Raw genomic sequence first — 18,819 nt, forward strand, 5'->3', positions numbered from 1 at the left:
AAACTTTAATGATCCAACAACACGCGATCAACAGGCGATCATGGGAGAAAATGACAATGCATATATATATTCATAGTTTGACCTTGGAGATGCCGGAAGTTCGCTAGCATACATAAAAATACAGAGTTTTTTTTGGGGGGGGTATTGATATCCCCAACATACAAACAACGGGTGTTCAGAAGAATTCGACATTTCAGTTACCGAAACAGAGTTGTCAGGTCCATCCATCATAATAAATGAATCAGTATTGCGCTGCTATTGCTTCTGTTGGGATGCTGGAGCGCATTCACAATCAGCGGAGGGAGGTGACGTAGGGGTGTTCAGAAGAATTCGACATTTCAGTTACCGAAACAGAGTTGTCAGATAGGTCCATCATAATAAATGAATCAGTATTGCGCTGCTATTGCTTCTGTTGGGATGCTGGAGCGCATTCACAATCAGCGGAGGGCGCCAGGTGACGTAGGAAGACCTTTTCCATGCAATTGGCGCGTCGGACACATACGTGCTCAGGACTGTACTTCAGGACCTCAACCTCGTCTACTGTGTGGTCATACTTCAAAGATCGTGTATTTCACCGTATCAGAACTGGTGCGGGCGAAAGCAATGATGTGCCGACTGTGGATTTTCGATTATGATGAAACACTCGTTCGTGTGGAGCGGCATTGGCGTTCATGCGCAACAAGGAGCGAATCGAATGGAGCGCGTCTCATAAAACGGTTTCCAAATGACTGATTTGGATACCCGTTGATCACAATGAATGCGTAATAGCTTTCCACAAAGTTTTATCTAGTCTTTCCACCTAACCGTTACCCCTTTGGATTATATGAAGTGGCCCAGCTGGTGGCAACGCCTTTTTTATTAAGAGGCCACCTAATCCTTTCCGAAACGAATGTTAAACGTTGATCCAAATGCACGAAACTAGGTAGGCTAAATGTAGCATAGGGCGGAACAAGATATGATATCACCATAGTGGAACTCATATCCAGGCAAGATCTCCATAGGTGTGTTTCAACGATTCGGTGCTACAATTCTTTGGAGTATAAGTGAATGAGACAAACAAAGACGCTTCAGTATTTCGACCAGTATGACCTTTTATCGAAATGGAAAGTCCGAGAGCATAGAGTGGGCTGTTTACAGACATCTAGTCGAGTCATGAAGTTAGCTAACAAACCTATGGCTTTATCAGCACCAACGCAACCCGCAACATCAGCAGTAGGATCACCCTAACTTCGTCGTCGTTAGTGTCCAGCTTGAGAGGATTTCGTCAGCTCAGAAACTATACTTGTGTACAAGTTTCAGATGCATCAGAAACCAATCGATAAGTTATTTGGAGCACTTGCGAGAGCAGCTTATTGGCCCAACCGTCAATGAGTTCACACTGTACAGATCATAGTAGAAAGAAGAGAACGAATCCTGAATAGCGGACACGAAGCGTTACGTTTGCGTTGTGTCAAGTTTCTGCTCCGTTCCTTAAGGCTCCATCNATAAAGTGGAACATATGAAGAGAAAAGATAAAGTCCATTATTTGTCGGAATTCTTTTATTCGCCCCACTTTGTCCAGTATATGGGATGACACGGCTGGTGTTACTACGCGACGGCCGATGCGACACCAGAGTAATTTGATCTGCAAGGTTCTTGGTTATATGTTGGCCGAGCTATTGCCAGGGCGCCCAAGCCTAGACAGGAGGATGAGTAATTTTCTCAGCTAAAGTCTGGCTCACCAGCCTAACTGCAAGACAGAGGTTATCGGTGTGAGGCTACTAGAGTATTTTATATTTTAGGAAGCAAGCTACCACACATTTCCTCATCATTAACCTGAAGGACCAGGAGACCCTCAGATCTCTTTTCGTTGTCCAACCCTGTCGAAGAGGCCCTGTCACTAGATTACTGAGGTACACAAGCCGTAGCGATTTAATTCCTTCATAGAGGCCATTTTCGGGGAAATTCTTCCAGAAGCTGGCTCCCGACGGATATCAAGTGCACGAAGGTACTCAATAATGAGGAAAATCCACTACGACAATGTGCAGAATAGGTGGCGACATGAAACTTTGGCAAACCTGCATAGGCCGGTCACTGAGCTTCAAATGCTTTTGGGTGATTACGGCTTTAAGAACATGTAACATGAGCACCACCTTTTCGGTAGTGGACCGCATGTAGTATCTGGTAACTCGTCTGGTTGACTCTTGACTGAGTTTGATACAGCTGCATCAATTTTGCTGACAGCCGTACTTTACCTATCGTTCAGCTGTGGCACCCTTTCGGTGCCTAACTGCCATGCTACCAGAAGGAAGGGCCTGGGATACTGCCAAGCCTAGACAGAGGAAGTCGAGAGGCAGTGGTCGGGTTCGAACCACGGGCATTCCGGCCAGTAAATTCGCGCTCTGACCACAGCCATCTCGCCCCCCATACCAGGAGGGCGTTTACCTAGACAACCACTATGTGTCCCATCGGGTTTGGGATGCAAGGCAGTCAGTAAGGCCAGGCCTTGGCAAGTAATCAATAAAAGTCTAATTAAAGGTCTCAGTCACGTTAGTTTGTGCCTTCCACCAGTGTGGACAATTAAAGATATGTCCAATTGGTTTTTATTAACAGTCATAGAAATGACTAAATCATACGATAGTGCTACCGAATTCACCCAATCTAATTCACTTCTTGAGTTTTCTATCGTTTCGCCTTCCGCCCTTCACTTGACTCTTCAAGTCTCACGTTAGTGGCTGGCTACAGATGCCCATGAACACCTTACTCGGAACAGAATGGCTCAGGAAGTATAGTACGAAAAAGTATGGCCTCCTGATGCTGCTGCGCACATGTTTTGATCTCCATCTTCCTGTTGATAAAGTCTACCCTTTCAATCATTTTGGTTAAGTCGCCGGTTATTACGGTCGGGTTTTCAGTGTATTTTAAGGGACGTTCTTCAACTCATCTGGCCGGAAAGCCCACTGGATCATCGCAAGCCTGGGAACAACGTTAAGATGATTGAATCCACATATGTCCAAAGTAGTATCCAAGTACACGCACGATTGATGGGGTTTCGGAACCACGCCTGTCAGACGTTACAAAAGCGGCAGTAGGGTATTGAAGAAGTTTCGTGAACTTTTTGTGGCACTGTATCGGGGAGACACGGTATTGTTTCTTCACTTTCACCGTTAACTATTACAACCTATTTTTATGAGTAATGAAACCACTTCATTCTTTGTAGATGTGCTCGGCAGTCGACAGAACGGCAGAGTTTCTTCAGTCCGTACAACTTTCCCGCCCTATATCTACTAGTGCCGTTGGCGACTTGACGACCAACCCTTTATTTCTCGCTAGCCATAGCGATTCACGACCCACAGATAAATCAGATAGTGGTCTACTTCCAGCCACCGGATGGCGTCCTACGAAATCTGATGTACCGCAAACGATTTCTAGGCGTGAAGCCCAATCAGGTCAGCGAGCCATTCGCCAGCGTTCTGAGTTCATGCAAATGGCCGCTTCTATTGGACGTGATCTAGCCAGCACATTCAGCAAATTAGAACAGTTGAATAACCTTGCTCGCAATCAATCTTTGTTTGACGATCAGAGCTCCGAAATCCAGCGCCTGACCTACATCGTGAAGGAAGATATGGCTGATCTCAATCACAGGATAGCCACTTTACAGTCCATATCCAGGTCACAGGTGAGCCTTTGTGCATGTTTTCCGTTTATCTTTGTTTTAAAACGAGTGGGTTACATGGCCATCCAGTAGATTCCTTGCTCCGTTCTCATTCTACTTGTCCGAATGAGCGACGTCACCCTGAGCTGATATTCACTATGCTCAACAATATTTGGATGCCAGTAACGATGTTACCGATGCTCGTATCTATGTGGCAGCCTTCAGCTTCGTATATTTTGTGATACCATTGACTTTTTCATTTAAAGTCACGACATAGCTCTCTATTTTGTTCCTTGTTTTCGAATATATCACGAAATATCTTGGACCCAAGTATATTTGATGGCAGTGGTTCATGCAAGTTCATGGTATCACCGTCGGTCTTAACTGATATGCTGAGCTCTTAGCTTACTTTCACCTTCGATGTTTACATTTGCTTCTGTTCTACCGTTTTTGTCTAGACGTCGGTAAATTGAACAATGTCCTAACCCCTTCTAATTTCTACAGAGCTCGAACCTTTGAGCATAAGGGGCACGAGGTTTGTTCCAACCGGTTATTGAATTACCTGGATGACTAAATTGTTTTATCTATATTGTGGTGGGGGAGCCGGTAGTTACTATACCACTAGGTTGTAATGTGTGTGTTATAAATATGCCTGTATTTGGGTGACTTAGTCAATTCTGACGACTTTCTCGTGAAGAAGGTTCAATCTATAAGGACCGAGGGCTTCGTGCTGTTGCGCTTTGGGAACCAACCGTATACTTCATTATGGTATCCTGCCAATTTCCAACCCCGTAGCCTCATAGCTACCAGGTCGTTCACTGTTATAGGTCACCTACATTGATTTATCTCGGTAGCGCCAGACCTCACTGTCTAGGAATAACTCGAATGTCTGTGTACGCCCATTAATTTATGAGGTCAAATCGCATACTTTCAATACCTGCTAAATGTACCGTCAGTTAGGAGCTGAGATCTATCGTGTTACACGAGTTCCCTATCTCTCGGTAAAATGGCAGCAGTAACCATAGCGGTTGTCGGCAATACCCTCATGGGCATTTAACACTTGCATGCTATTCTAATCTGGTAAACTAATTGTTATCTTCCGTTTCCCTTGTCTTCTTAATATCCTGTAATTCTATCAGAATTCCAAGGGCAAACAACAGGCAAATCACTCTAAATCCGTCCTGATGGGTTTACAAACAAGATTGGCGAAAATGTCCACTCAATTCCGAGGAATGTTGGAACAACGGTCGGAAAATCTTCGGTCACAAGCTGCTCGTCGAGGAAAGTATACCGCTCTGCAAAATGTGAACGAAAATGATACTACTTTGTTGACCAATGGTTATCCACAGTCAAAATCAACCATCATACCATCAATATTACTAAGGGTAAGTTTCCCAACAGCCAATCCTCGTGCCTTAATTAGACACGTGTTGTTGCTTTCTTGAAGAGACCACTTTGGGCTGGTCCATTGGATCTGCTTTTGAAGATCCTTGGAAGATCATCCCTCAGCTCCGATCACTGATCTGTTTTAGTTAAAATACCTTCAAGAGAACAGAAAACCCGTTAACCTCGCTTGCCTGACGTGTAGCCAGACCTTGCGTTCTCCATTGTCGGTCCCTAAAACCACACATGGGGTGAGGTTTGAACCAGACCATTGTTCTACGTATCTTTGTGGGTTCATTTGGCTGGTATTCAGTCACGTGTGCTTCACTGCGGAGGGTTATAATGAAGGCGAGGCATTATTTCAGTAGAGTTTTGTAACCGATCGGCGGATTGATAGTTGGGCAAAATTTGGCTTTCGACGGGCTTCGTCGGCCCAAGTGAGTAGTTTGCCCTAGTTTTAAGGCACACGGAAAACTAGTTACCGAGATCTCTTCCGACTAATATACTACATAAATGCTGAATGTTGATTAAAAGCGCATTTTGTTTAGTGTAGGTGACTAAATATTACGGTCGGTGAGTTGGAGGATTCAACATCATTTCGATCGGGTTTGGTTTCTTGAAGGTGCTTTAGTTGATGATTCCTCGTAGTTTCCACTGGTAAGTTTTGTTGTTTTGCATGGATTTATAATTGTCATAACAATCCGGTTAACGTACAACTTTAGACGGCTTGGTATGTGCACTTGGCTGATAACCGCATACGAGGCTTTGCATACACTGTGTATTTTGCTCTCTCCGACCTCGTTTAGGTTTAGTGTCTACCTTGTTGCGTCTTTCACCTATCGGTTGAAGACTACTTATATGCGATTTGCTCGGATGAAATAGTGCTGCTTCAGAATTGGCTGTGAGTCTTTAAAGTGGACTGTAGCGAAACATCGGAAGTCATGAGCACATTGTCATCCAACAGTACGGTCACACTTTCTTATCACTTCGTAATACCTATCAGTTACACCCGTTTTATAACGAAATCATATAAACGCTGAAGGTCTCATACCATTGGCAACTCGTAAGTTCGGGTACATGATCAATGGGCTACTTGTCTGCCTTTTGTGACCATACGGAAGAAATGAAGCTGATACCATGTGTAGTCAAACCGCACAAGGTAAAATATATGTGATGGCTTAGTCTTGTTGTCGTATGTGGAATAAACTCTGACTAGAAACCAACGTGTAACTGACGGGAGAATTGTCCTAAAAATCGACTATAATAATGATAAATAGTCGTTCAGCTGTAGCAATCTTTCGGTGCCTAGCTTCCATACCACACAAAGGAGGCACGTAGCTAGGATACTGCCATGTGGCCCAAGCCTAGACAGGGGGAGTCGAGAGGCAGATGTCGGGTTCAACCCACGGACGTTCCGATCAGTGAACTCGCAGTCTAACCACTTGGTCCATCAACGGCACGGTTGGGTTTCGTTGTAATCAGCCGTTTCGTAGTAACGGTATGGGCGGATATTGGAAGGCTCGGTCACGCGACGCTGTTCGTTCCCGACCGGTTCCATCAGGCCTCTTCCGGTTCGTTCCAGCAAAGTAGAAAGGCCCTTTTCTGGATGTGCCCTACAGGCATTGAACTTTATTATTTTGCAACGTTTCGTAGGTATTCTTCCGGAATCCTTATTACAGTAGGATGATCTTTATGCGTGTGTTAAAGAATTCTTACATAAACTGAGGACAAATGATAGCAGTTTGGCGAAGTCGATGACGAAGTGAGGCTGATAGAAGTATTCCAAATCACGGAAAAGCTGCGTCCATATGTATTTATCTGGAACCTGAGAAGCTTTTAGATGAGACATTTGGGAAGAATCGTGCATCACCAAGGTAGCAAAGCTTTTCGTGAAAGTTTTATTGTTTCTCAGTCTTATCCTTAAGGGAGGCTTAATTTGTTTCCTTGCTCTGGTCCTTTCAGGGAATGACATCTTTATTTCTGTTAAACTGATCAATACGAACTATTATATATTCTGGGCGGGTCCTTCTTGGAGGTCTTTCATGTTTTGCTAACCGCAGAATAGTACGAACTGCATAAACAGACACGGTTCAGAGTCAGAACGGTGAGGTAAGGACAAGGCGGATGTCGATACGATTCAAATCGCTTTTAGTCTGTACATTTCCCATGGTAGGGATTTTTTACAATTTCCACCTCTTCAGTGGCTATCTGATAGACAGCAGGTTAGGTGGTCAGCTGCTAGGTATGGATGCTCTGAAAAGTGTCTGATATGCGGGTATATTCATTCCTGAGCTTCAGGGTTTGAATGTAATCACGTTATTCTCTTTTCTCCTCGAACTAATCTGCTGCGGTTTCAATAGTAGTTTTTTTCTTCAGACCGCATGGATAAGCACCCGAGTTGCTATTAAACTAACTGGTCTACATTGTAACCGGAAAACTGATGCAGCAACCTATTTGCATTTATTGCACCGGTCACTAGTTACAGTCTGAATCTATTTGCTGGCGTATTTTACCGTGTAAATGATTGATCCAGGATTCCAGTAGATAGGTTGTAATGAGTTTCAACATTTTATTTACTATTTGCGGTTGTATTCCTTTAAACTTGAACCGTGGTCCCAGTGACCAAACACGAACGGCAGACCCGTCTGTTAGACTACTCAGTTAATCCAGTCATTTCGTCAGTGGGACTGAACGATTTTTGTGTTCTCAGTCTTGATAAACAAAGCTGACCTTCAAAACCTGTAAGTAATCTGGCTCTAACAGTTCGACAAAGAACCTGCTGTCGGAAAGGGAGACCGCATCGTTGTACACAAATTCAACGTAACTCAACAGAAACAATCAAACTGTATAGTACTCACATTTTTTAGTCTTGGGACACGTGCGCCATTAGAAGAAGGAGCTCTTTTATCAGGATTCATTGTCAAAGCCATAACAGAGGAAATGCATCATCACTTATCAGTTTCAAATTTTAGCTTCGCTACATGGCCGGTACTTTTATCTTTGTTGAACAAAACCCAGCGTAAGATACTCACAATGTGGCAGACAACGCATTTGGGGATAGCAAAATTTACAGCTGTTCTGGAGGAGAATATGAGGTTATTATTTCCGGACGTAGTGACAAGGGGACACTCGAAACTTGTCATGAAAAATATAGGGACTAACCATGGAACTGTCGAAACATCTATTCTAAGAGCCATCTAATGCATATTCAAAAGAGAACAGACATGGACAACACAGTCGATTTGAGGGGACAAGAAGACGCTCCAAAAAAACGACAGATATCCCGGAAAGTTTATCAGGTCGATGACGAGGACACCTTGACAGTAGCAGCAAGAAGAACAAGAACAGGCAAATAGTTGTACATTCGACAAATACACTCATTTGCAAATCAATTTGGTTTTCACGAGAGACTCAACTGAATCTCTCATTTATGATATTCTACAATTGAATGTGCTGCACACAGGCCGCCTCATGATTCAGTTGGTACGATATTCGAAATATCGCAGTATATTTTCATGAAGGAGACTACTCACAAGGTTGCTGAAAACTCTTCGACAGCCCACGACCGGTTTCGCCCTTTTTGGGGCTTATCAGGTAGGCGCAGTCCCCGAGTTTCCGTCAACCTTAGGATAATCCTCCCGTTCATCGACATCTTGCCTGAACCAACGAGGTTATACAGCTTCATTTAAGCTTAGTAGCTCAGTACCTGGGTTCCACCTTTAGAATTCGTCCGTAGTAACGTTGTCTTTCTGGTAAACTACGTTTGCTGCAACGTTGGACGTACAGGAAAGATTTTAAGGTGGTCGTAAAGAGAACCTTCGTACTTGGAGACCCTACGTCAATGATTCAACTTGGTAATTGCAAATCACCTAACGCGTGCAACTACAAAACAAAGAAAGAAAACTCCACGACAAATTTAATGAACCACCATGTTGTGCTGAACCAGTTGATGTGTCCGTGCGAGTGAAGGACCAACAACTCAACTAGACAGTCCACCTAGCCGCCCATGGGACGAACCGCTCAGGTGACATCAGCCTGGAACCAACAGAGCAAGGGTCACTGGATGACAGTCGCAGTGGTCGACCCCAAATGTTATCTGGATCTCGACCAATGGGAGCTCGAGCCAACTGAAAGAATGGACTATCAACGCGAATAACTATAATGAGAGGTCACACACCGACGAACAAAATCTATGTAAACCCAGGCACTACCGCTCACGCCTATGCATCGGTTCGTCGTTTCCATTTATAGTTTCAACCTTAATTATCACGAAACTATAAGCGCATTGTCGGGCGGGCAAGCTGAAAATGGTGTGGTGCATTGAGTTGTGAGCGTGTATACGTGGTTTGTTGTGAATAGGGCTTCCTCAGCCGCGAGAGTGCACAACCTATGAACTCTACAACTTAAGGACACCCATTTTGGTGCTTACCTATCGAGTCTGTCTAAGTATATTTATACATTGACTGTTACAGCTCAGTACTATTATTGCTATCATCATTGCTATTGCCATCATTATATCCATACATCATTTGTAGTGAGTACAGGGTGGGATCACCGTGGGACTGGTGCTCCCAGAGTAGGAGGCTTCACAGCCTTTTCTGTAAATGACAAAAAAAAATCGTCCAGCTGCAACACCCTTCCGGTGCCTAGCTGCCGTGCCACCCGAAGGAAGCACGAGGGCTGCGACACTGCCAGGTTACCCAAGCCTAGACAGGGGAAGTCGAGATGTAGAGGTCGAGTTCGAACCACGGACCTTCCGGTCAGTAAATTCGCGCTCTAACCACTTGAGCCGTCTCTCCCTTCGTAAATGGTAAACGAGTAAAACCTCATGAGTGGAAGCCCTGTGAGCCAATCAAAACAGTTCACCAATAGTTGCACAAAAAATCACGCATTCTCAATCGTGTCACACGTTACAAAATATCTGCAACAAAATTTCTATGCTCAACCTTGACATACCCTTAGCGATTGATGTCCCCCATTGCGAATATGAACAACGAATATCCAGTCTGGCGCCTATGAAGCTGAGTTATTTACTGTTAACTTGTCAGGATTGTAATGTCATCAGAACGTTTGAGAGTCAATTCACCGTAGCCGCATGTATCTGATTTTATCACTCCATCAGTGCAATAATGATGTGTCTCGGAGACAGATACACTGTTTTAAGAAATTTTGTTCTGCGGCCGAAATCAAGTTTTTCTCTAGAGTTAAGATGGTTATGAGTTTTGTCGACTCGTTCAGCTGTAGCACCCTTTCGGTGCCTAGCTGCCATGCCACCAGAAGAAAGCACGAGGGCTGCGACACTGCCAGGTTGCCCAAGCTTAGACAGGGGAAGTTGGGTGGCAGAGGTCGGGTTCGAACCACGGGCCTTCCAGTCAGTTAATTCGCGCTCTAACCACCTTGGCCATCTCGTCCCCCTAGTAGCGCAGTCAGTTAGTGCGTCAGTCTCAGTTTTGTCGATTATTTTAGGAGCTAAATCTGTGCGCTTTTGCTGAAAGTTTTAAATGTTAACTTCTGTTCCCAAAAGTGAACAGGAGTGACCAGGTTTCGATTTTCCCCCTTATAATGTATAATTATGATGTCTGCCAGGAAAGATGTTTGTCAGCGAAAATCACTCGACAGACTCGAACCGTAAGCACCCGTTTATTACCCACTACTAAATAGTCTAGAAAGCTGGTGGGTCTGCTTCAGTCTCATATCCTTTACTCATTTACATTCGTTTCGTCCCACCTTGGGGATTTCACCGGCTGAACTTCTGTTTTCGAGCGGTGGGTGGCATTTCAAGAGGTTGTGTGTAATGCTCTTAGGCTATCGATGCAAGTCAATACTACGTTGGCACGACACTCGGAACACAGGTGGTAAGTGAATCACGTGACTTTTGGTTAGCATCTACTGGGTTGTCTGTTGACTTGTTACGATCTATGTGCACACTGGGTTCGGAGGAAGATAACCGAGATCGGCGGTCAATTCGGAAACATTACAGTCTGAATCTCAAGAGGATTTCGAATGCCACTGTCCTTCTGGGTTGTTCAGATGCATTCCACTGCTTTTATGAGTCATTGTTGTCACTGTTTCATGTATCCACTCTGTATGTGTAATCCTTCCCTGTATATTTGTAGGTTTCCGCGTGTCTTAGGATTGTATTTGCAGATTTCCTACTATTATATAACGTGTTCTCAGTGCATGATGTGTCGCTCCTACCGAGCTCTAATTAGCACTTTGTCATTGTACCTGTTCACAAGGGAACAAATCCGATTCGAATATAAGGAAATCGGCTTTATGTGGACGCTACAATCGATTTTTTGTTGCGTTCGACATGTGCTATCTACAGTTACTTCGAAAGTCACTTTTTTTTTGACACGCCCCAATTACATCTGAAGCTCAAAAGTGCCATGTTATGTCCAGTCTCCAACAAGGGGTCAGAATCTTTCCTGCGGGGCATTAGGGTTTCTTACTTTATCCCACCGAAAGCGAGTATTCGCCATCAGGCTATGCAGATGCTTTTGTATTTGACTGTCAGTGTCTCCGGGCCATCCGTCGGACCTTTTGGAACATTGAGTTGGTTGACCAAATGACTTTTGGAAGAAACTTGCGATAGATGGAGCCACACATCCTACGTCGACTACGCTGGTTAGGTTATCCGATTCATACTTCAAAAGACCGCCTACCTCACACCTATTGGCATGAAACTGAACACAGTTGAACAGTTTATAATCTGGCAACGAAATATGAGTTCACGAATTAGTGGAACTGGTTGGGTTGGATAGCTTAACTCCTAATCCCACTAGGAACGTCCGTGCTCCAATATACGAAGGAGCACCTCCATGTTCTAAGACTATTCTTTCCCTCTGATTCGTTTTTTCAAAAGCTGTCTGAATGTCCGGAATCGTCTTGGACTTGTATCTACCTCACCTTCGGCTCCTGTAGGAGCATCCCCATGGGATATTTCTTCACATGTGAGCGCGCGGGAAACGTAGTTTACTGCAGTGTATTCAAGATGATGGCTTCAATGATGACTACATGTGATTTGCATGTGCTGAATAAGGACTGATAGACTGAAGCCTTGTTCTAAGCAGCTGTTTTCAGACCTTTAGAGTTTTGAAACTTAACAAATTTCTTGCGATGCGGTTCATTATCCATGGGTACATCAACTGGATTTTTACAGCCTCGCTGGACTCATGATCTCGAGATCCAAATTTCATGTTTGTGTCATCTGCTACACCTCCGTCACACCCGTTTTTTCTTCGCGACTGCCGGTTTGCTATGCGCTGACCCGGGAGTCTCGCAATCAACTTGCTTTTAACATCCTTTCATTTGCCATATTTTACGGTGTCCCCAGGACGATGAGCGTGCCCGTGAACAGGCGTTGAATGGACACGGATCTCTTTTAAACGGGGGCCCAAACCCGGAAGTACAAGCCAAATTGGCACAACAACTTTCCCTTGTGGATCAGACCGACACTTATCTGGCATCCAGAGCCGATACGATGCGCAGCATAGAACACACAATTGTGGAACTAGGCGAAATCTTCCAGCAGTTGGCCACAATGGCAAGTAATTTTTCTTTCCTACCACTATTGACATTTCGCCCATTTTTCTCCGTGACTAATCTTGATGTCATAACTAAGTGAATTCAACTTTACCTCAATACCGAATCTCCTGGGGTGTAAGCCACCAACGGTGTGGCTTACTGGGATAGCATCATGCTTACGTGCTTAGGTGACATCTGAGGTTTCTTGTTTTTTTAATCGATGCGCCGAAGGCAACCCATAATAACTGGATTCAAGAAGGGGACCGTTTACTCCTGACCTTGTGGATGCGCCGTTTAGACTATCTAGTATTTCACATGAGTTTTTTTCTATTTTATCCGTAAAAGAGGACCATTTTATTTTAATATCTGCCGCGCCAGGCGTGGATTAACATGCTTTCAGGTATCACTCTATCTTGCACGTTGTGACAACATAAGTAGGGCTGTTAATCCGACTCAGCTAACTGGGCACAGTCTGATTATATCCCTCACAGGTAGTTTGGACCGTAGTCGCTGCGACCACAATCCTGTTATGGCTTGGGCTTAATAGCGGTGTAATGGTCCCAAACCTAATTGGACACTTCCATGGTAGTGGACCGCAACCCAGTATTATGTATGAGGATACCATTTTGGATTCTCGTTATATTGGCACCATCTATAGTCTCACGTGTTTTTGGCGGCATTTACTATTCATTTGTTGATTATCTGGAAAATCCGGCGGTGTGAGGGAGAGGAGGATAGTCACACAATAAAGTCAGTAACTGCTGTCGTTGTTGAGTAAATTCGCAGTCGGTAATGGGTTCACTGTCTACTAAGAAAGAAAATTAAGCAGTAGCTTGGATAAATGGGTGTCGCTTAGCACTTCACTGCGCTGTCTCTCGACATCGGTAATCATCGATATGTTTCCTCTCTGGGTCTCCAGCTACAGACATTAATTGCCAACATAGCTGGGCTTTCTGGCACTGGCTTTCACGCTTTCATTGAATCTCTCTGTGGAGGCTACTCTTCCAGGAGCTTGATCCGCTGATTTACTGGGCACATAACCTGTCAGCAGCGCACCAATCGCGTGTTCATGGTTTCCTCTGGAAACCTTTTGATCCACTTCAGCCCCACTGATCCGATGTTCTCACTAAATTCAGGCAATGTTCCGAATACAACAATGGCCAGACATTGAAATTCTCATCTTATACTGGCTAGGCTTCTGACCCGTACAGCAACATAGATCCCGTTGTTGTGAACTCCACATTCGATAATCAATCCGAGTTCATACCTCCGTCACAGATGTTGCGGGTGGTTCCAGACTGCTCTGGGTCCCTCATTAGGACGACTTAATCACATTTCACTTGCCTACTGTGACTAATACAGACTCAAGTAAATAAATTTCTCTACCATCCCGGTCGATCCAACTGCACTCATGACGTTTCTTTTATCTAACTCACTTTTGTAGCAGCACTTTGGTAGTGTACCACATGTACTTGACTTCGAGGCGTAATTATTTAGATTGTTTACGACGTTTTCATTCTGATAGGACTTCATCCAAGAATAGCTACGTCGTCTACGTAAACGGTATCCATAAGCAAATGACTTAGGAACGTTCCAACAACACAGGAGTCAGATACTAGGAGGGAGTCTTCCATGGCAGAGCTGTTGAGAAACCAACACAGGGCAGTCTACCTAACACCACTAAATGTGGTGAACGCAGGTGGAGGCTTGAAATAAATTCCCACACATTCGTAGGAATTGGCGCACAGTCCTTCAAAGGTGTTTTCTAAGCAATCCCTGACAGCGCTGGAGTTGTAGGCACCTCGGATGTTTGTGATAGACGGGGGGTAGAGGACCTAGGCCCCTCTACCCGCCGTATTTTTCTCTTCCCATCAAAAGGCTTTGTTCAAATGAATTGGCGCGGTTGTGTGGATTTGAAGGGCCGCTGTTTTCATCTGATGTGGTGCATGATGATGTGATATCCAGACATAATGCTCGACGGTTAACGGGGATAAAAGCATCCTTTAAATAAAGGGAGATGATCAATGTTGTTTACTAGAAGTATTGTCATTGTTCCAGATTATTTCAGAAAGTAAAGGTGTAATCAATGCATGGGTGAAGCCCAAGTTATTTTTGTGGATATCTTTCGAACTGTTCAGTTACCGACATTTAGCCTGTGACGGACTTTGCACGATCCTCATGTTTTTTTTCGAGAATTGGGATTGTTGTCGAGTCTCCTCATTCATTTTTGTTCAGTCCGTATGGTACTAAGATTAATGATCTTGGCGACATCCAGTGACTGTTTGATCGTATATGGGATCGACGTGAGCGTTAGTCTTACAGATTATCATGCCTTATCCACAGTCTCTTTGATAATATTGTGTTGGGTCACCACAGAGAGCATTTGAGTTAGCTCTGATCGATACTGCTGGTTTATGTTAGTTCTGTGACGTAACTTTTGTCCACTTGTGAGGTCATTATGAAAACTGAATCGTCAGACGTCCCGATATTGTAGCGTAATCAGAATCAAAACTCCGTGGATCTTTTCATTGTTATGCTTTTTACTTGTGCAATCGACTTACGCTATAACACACGATGCATTCGTCGCGCTGATTGTACGTGCCTGTCAGGAAACCACGCATCTTTTCATTTCCGGTAATCTGTCATGTACTGCCCGTTTCCAATGCATATACTCAATTTCCGTTGACGCACCAAACGCTGTATTCGCGTTCAGAACAAAACTTTCTGCGCTTTGCATTTGAGTCAGATGGAATACAATTGACTTTTATCTGTAAACTACTTGGTCTGGCATGGGTATTTTACGGTATCACATTGACCGCTCCCTCAGTTGATTCTGTGCGTGTAGGTGTGTGGATATTTTGACCATCTCACCCATGGTCTTGCCCTGCTCCTGGGTACATACGGTGCACCAGTTGTGTGATTTTTATTTACCGTTGTCACATTGCCTGTGCGTATGTACGCGCGGTTGGTTGATGACGGAACGTTCGCATGCCAGCCGCCAAGCTCAAGTTAACAGACCAACTGAGACCTGGTCACCGTACGATGAGCTTATCCGGGGTACTATCATTTCGCCACATTGCTTGAGAAACTTTGGCCTTACTGCAACGTTCTTCCACCAGTCATCGTAGGCGTGACATCAGTTTCTCTGTCAAGGGTCGAGTTTACAATGCTGCGGTGCGCTCCATATTACTATATGGATCAGAAACCTGGCCGCTGCGCGCCGAGGACGTCAAAAGACTTTCAGTGTTTGACCATCGATGTCTTCAGAGCATTGCCCGAATCTGGTGGGAACACCGGATTAGCAATTCTGAAGTATGTCGAATGGTATTCGGGAGAAATAACTCACCCCCGATAGATGAACTGATCATACTGCACAGGTTGCGCTGGCTTGGCCACGTGTTGCGTATGCCCGTCGACCGACTTCCTCGAAGGGCTCTTTTCGCACAACCACGTGAAGGGTGGAAGAGAGCCAGAGGCGGTCAACCAATGACTTGGCAGCGAAGTATGAAAGCCATTACCAGCAAACTCAGCTACGCTGGTCACTGCCGTCTTCCTGAATGGGGACCCCGAGACGGGCCACATCAATGGCTAGAGACATTGTCAGATATGGCCCAGTCGCACTCTCAATGGCGCTCATGCATCCAAGCTATTGCCTTCAAAGCATAGCTCCTTTTCCAACCCCCCCCCCCACTTGACAGCCTACTGTACCTATCCCCCCCAAAAACAGACATCGTGAACGAAACTGCGGCAGCTACAACCACTGTACGACGAGTACGCGGTTATTACAGCTAACAATGATGATGATGATGATGACCAGTCATCAACCTAATCAAAAGTATTTTTACTAGTTTGCATCCATGATCCCCGAGCTCGAGACAGCTCAGTGGTTAGGGCGCAAATTTACTGATCATAAGGATTGTGGTTCGAACCCAACTGCTCCTGTTTAGGCTTGAGCAACTCGGAAGTATCTCAGTCCTCGTGCTTCATTCAAGGGCTGGAAGCAGTGTTACAGCTGAACGGTTGTCTATTATTCATCAATCCGAGTTTTCAATCCATGCTCATTAATAGGAGGTTGGATTATGCGACGATAATGACAATATAATTCGTTTAGGCCTTCTTATACTTCATATTACATAGTATAGTATCCATCATCCGTTGAAAGGCGGCCGCCGCATATTTCATACCAGATAACAGCAAAGTGGTGCAACTCTCGATGAATGTTGATAGGAAGTAGATCTTGAGATAACTCAGTAGTTAAGGTGCGAACTTGCTGACCTGAAAGTCCTGGTTCAAACCCACCCTCTGTATCTGGACTGGTCCTACTTAGTCTTGGGCGATCTGGCAGTTTCTCATCCCTCGTGTTTCACTCGGGTGGCATGGTATCTATGCACCGGAAGGGTGCTACGGCTGAGAGTTTCTTGCAGTTATCACTTAGCGTTAAAGGATAGAAAGGTTGATTTCCGAATGATTCGTTAAATGGAGCCGAAATTGTTGGGGATAAGTGATGTGTTTCTAACGCCTCTTCAGGACCGTTGAGGAGTCTCCGCCCCCTCGAACCGTACCGTTAAGCTCTCATGTAACCACGACCGGATCTGTCTATGCTCAATGCTGGGGCACTTGATCACCTCTGAGCGTTCCAATCGTTAAAGTTATGTCTTAATGTGGTATCGTGGTAAAAGACACTGGTTTCTCGTGTCCAAACACCTTGTGTTTACAGGCGTAAACTACAAATCCACTCTCGCCTTTGTTTATTGGTCAATACGAGGGCGAAAATATCAATACTGAATTTGTGACGTTTTAACCACTTCAGAATGAAGTGGTTTGTGTGCAGACAAGCTGTTATGGAAATGCTAGTGTTAAGTGAACGTTCAAACTGTGCAAACGGGGTTAATACTTACGTTCCGAACAGCTGACTCTCGGATCCAATCTCTATTGCGCAAATTAAGTGTCTAACGGTGTAGTGTAACAGACCTTAGATCAATGAAAACCGTGGAACATGAAAATTTGAGTGCTACCGCAGGCATTGCAGGAGGTGCGTATTGAGTGGGCATAGATTTGGTGGTCGCACACAACGATTTTCTTCCGAAATAACCCACTTCTGGTGTGACGTTCGGGTTCGAGAACACAGGGGCAGTGGTTATTTTTCATTCTGGCTATAGCCTGGCTACGTACAAAATATTAGCGTTCAGCAACTGCTTGTGGCCTTGATGGGTGCGTCGTACCTCTAGACAGATAGCATGCTTTTACCATGCCAGAAGCATTAATTCTATTATATGCTTCGACCGACTCCTGCAGCCCAGGTTGTGGCAAGGCTTCTGGCGTCATTGATTCTTCGTCGTCTCATGGCGGCACGCGAAGTCTTGACTCGTGAGAATCAAGTGGGATTTCGACCGGGTAGAGGCTGCGTTGACCACATCTTCACACTCTGTCAGATGTTAGAGCAACGCCACATGTACAGACGACCCACAATCCTGGTATTACTTGACTTCAAGGGTGCGTTCGATTCTGTTGACCGATCAGTTCTGTTAACTATACTTGCTCAACGGTGTATGCCCCAGACGTTTGTAAACATGATCCGATCTCTATATTCACATACTTCTGGGCGGGTGAGGGTGTATGGTGAGCTCTCCAAAAGCTTCGCTACAAAAAGTGGTGTCAGACAAGGATGTCCACTCTCCCCATTCTTGTTCAACTTCGTCATCGATGAAATAATGAGGCGAACACTGGATGGTTTTCAAAACCCCAGTGTTCAAATTGTTGCTGGCGAGAACCTTGTCGATCTGGAGTACGCAGATGACATCGCCCTCATCTTTGAAGACCACAGCGAAGCACAAGCCCTGTTGAATAAACTGACCGCCATCATACCATCATTTGGCATGCGCCTTGCACCTTCGAAGTGCAAAGTCCTGCTTCAGAACGTGCCATCTGCGAACATATCCCTTACAATTCAAGGAGAACCACTGTAAATTGTGAAAAATTTTACATACCTCGGTAGTTGTATTAGCTCTGACGGAAGTATGTCTGATGAAGTCAGTGCAACAATCTCAAAGACTCGAATCACGTTTGCCAATTTGCGTCACTTGTGGCGTCAAAAAGGCATCTCACTGGATCTTAAGGGTCGTGTGTAGCAGGCTACAGTAAGGGCTGTGTTGTTGTATGGGTGCGAGGCATGGCCTCTTCGGGTAGATTATGTGAGACGTCTTCAGGTTTTCGACCACCGATGCCTCAGAAGTGTGGCTGGTTGTGAATGGCGTCAGCGTGTTAGTAACGAGGTG

At 44.8% G+C, this 18,819-nt stretch overlaps 1 protein-coding gene across 1 annotated transcript; it reads left to right on the top strand.

Annotated features, from left to right (window-relative positions):
* Positions 1-3,199: 3,199 nt before the first annotated feature.
* On the top strand, positions 3,200-18,510 carry T265_04166 (hypothetical protein; the record flags this gene model as incomplete). The annotated part of the gene is made up of 4 exons (XM_009168836.1): positions 3,200-3,658; positions 4,774-5,019; positions 12,354-12,567; positions 17,840-18,510. The coding sequence occupies 4 exons, from the start codon at positions 3,200-3,202 to the stop codon at positions 18,508-18,510; spliced, it is 1,590 nt and encodes a 529-aa protein (XP_009167100.1).
* Between the last annotated feature and the right edge of the window lie 309 nt (positions 18,511-18,819).

This window comes from Opisthorchis viverrini, assembly GCF_000715545.1.
Source record: "Opisthorchis viverrini unplaced genomic scaffold opera_v5_67, whole genome shotgun sequence".
NCBI classification, from domain to species: Eukaryota; Metazoa; Platyhelminthes; class Trematoda; order Opisthorchiida; family Opisthorchiidae; genus Opisthorchis; species Opisthorchis viverrini.